The 2,112-nt window shown below is 49.9% G+C and overlaps 1 protein-coding gene across 1 annotated transcript in view; it reads left to right on the top strand.

Annotated features, from left to right (window-relative positions):
- The window catches only part of Themis2 (thymocyte selection associated family member 2), a 13,109-nt gene that overhangs the window by 4,947 nt on the left and 6,050 nt on the right, over nucleotides 1–2,112 (top strand). Inside the window, exon 3 of the mRNA XM_021160942.2 lies at nucleotides 1,177–1,584. Coding sequence (XP_021016601.1) covers nucleotides 1,177–1,584 — 408 coding nt within the window. The remainder of the gene's footprint in view (nucleotides 1–1,176; nucleotides 1,585–2,112) is intronic.

Below are 2,112 nucleotides of genomic sequence, written 5' to 3'. Positions count from 1 at the left end.
AAGTACACTGTAGCTGTCTTCAGACACACCAGAAGAGGGCATCAGATCTCATTACGGGTGGTTGTGAGCCACCATGTGGTTGCTGGGATTTGAACTTCGGACCTTTGGAAGAGCAGTCGGGTGCTCTTACCCACTGAGCCATCTCACCAGCCCCAACAGATATTTTCTGCTTTCTGTCCCTTAGTCTGTTTCAGCTTGGCATGCGTCCTTACACTTTCTTTGTCCTCATTTGGACTTTTTTTTTTTTTAATCCAGATCAACACTTTTTTTTCTTTTTTAATTAATTATTTATTATATGTAAGTACACTGTAGCTGTCTTCAGACGCACCATAAGAGGGCATCAGATTTCATTAAAGATGGTTGTGAGTTGCTGGAATTTGAATTCAGGACCTTTGGAAGAACAGTCGGTGCTCTTAACCGCTGAGCCATCTCTCCAGTCCCAGATCAACACTCCCCACCCCCTGACCCCGGCACTGAGGTCTGATTGGTTCTGGGCCTCTCACACACTAACCGAACAGTCTATCACTGAACTGTATCCTGAGGTCACAGACCAGTACTTCAGGAGAATGTCCTTCAGCCCAGGCTCTGTGATATTTCCTTAATTAGATTTGGCTCGTGACTTTGGGGACAGGAAATCACTGTTTCCAGAAGTTGGGCAACTGGGCAGCCTGGTGGCAGGACTTCTGGGAGTGGCAGGAACCGCAGGCAAGCCGTTGGTTGGTCCTGGCAGAGTGACTGAGGGGTGGGGTGTCAGAGGGTCCCTGGGCTAGTAGATTCTGGGGCTCTAATTTGGGAGAAAGAGACAATGGTGCTACCCCAAGATGGAGAGACAGACTGGGTGTATGGGCTTGGAGCTATGGGGGAGGTGGCTAAGGAAAAAAATTATGGGGTAGCTAAGTTAAAGACAGAAGTCAGAAAGTGGGAATGCTCAGGAGGTGTGTGTGTGTGTGTAAGAATGTGCCCCGATTCTGTTCCCTGTGTCCCTTGTGTCACCATTTCTGCCCTCACTATTCACATACTGTCATCAGCCTCCATTCTTAGACCTTTTAGTCTCAATGTCCAGACGTCAGCCCATCCCTGCCGTCTGTCCTGGGAGGGATTCTGGCTGGGTTATCTCCAGAGCCTGTCCCCAGCACCCTCCCTCCACATTCTTCCTCCTCCTGCTGCATCCCACAGGCCTCTTCAGCCCACTCACCAGCCTGCGAAGCTACAGAACCCTGGAGGACCTTGTCTCTGCCATGCCCCAGAACTCCACCCGGTGGCCCGTTTACTTCAAGTCAACTCAGAGAATTGTCACCGAGGCTGGTGTGGTGCCTGAGGATCAGCCCCTCAGACTTGAGGCTGTGGAAATACACCATGGGATCCGCTATGCGCGCTGCGTCCAAGTCTCAAAGACCAAAGAGCACCTTCATCTGCCCCTTTCCCAGAAGGGACCCTTCTGGAGATGCAAGCCCAGTGCTCCACAAACCCTGCACCAAATCCTGCAGGACCCAGCTCTGAAGGACCTCACGCTCAGCTGCCCCAGCCTACCCTGGGACTCCGTGATCCTAAAACCCCAGTATATGCTCCAAGCCATCATGCACAGTAAGTTACCTGAGGAGATGGGAGTGGGAGTAGCTGGGAGCTGTACCATCGAAGATACCCCCAACTCTGGGGCTCCAGACTGCTTACTCAATGTCTGCAATGTAACGGAATATGAATGAAACCAGAAACGTGGCGTAAAAAGAGACAGGAAAAGGGATAAACACATAAAAGAGGTTTTATCAAGGTTAGGTTCCATGACGGCTGCATAGATGCTGTCTCAAAACTGAAAGGCAAAACAATTAATTAATTATTGGGGGTGGGTGGGCAGCTCAGTGCATAAAAGCACTTGCTGTGAAAATTGTCCTCTGACCTCCATGTTCCCTTTGGCATGTGCATACACACACATGCCAATAATAAATTAATTTTTTAAAAAAGCTTTATCCGGGCGTGGTGGCACACGCCTTTAATCCCAGCACTCGGGAGGCAGAGGCAGGAGGATTTCTGAGTTCGAGGCCAGCCTGGTCTACAAAGTGAGTTCCAGGACAGCCAGGGCTATATAGAGAAACCCTGTCTTGAAAAACCAAAAAA

Source organism: Mus caroli, chromosome 4 (assembly GCF_900094665.2).
Source record: "Mus caroli chromosome 4, CAROLI_EIJ_v1.1, whole genome shotgun sequence".
NCBI classification, from domain to species: Eukaryota; Metazoa; Chordata; class Mammalia; order Rodentia; family Muridae; genus Mus; species Mus caroli.
Note: the sequence above shows the minus strand (reverse complement) of the source record. Positions and strands in the feature narration are given on the sequence as shown.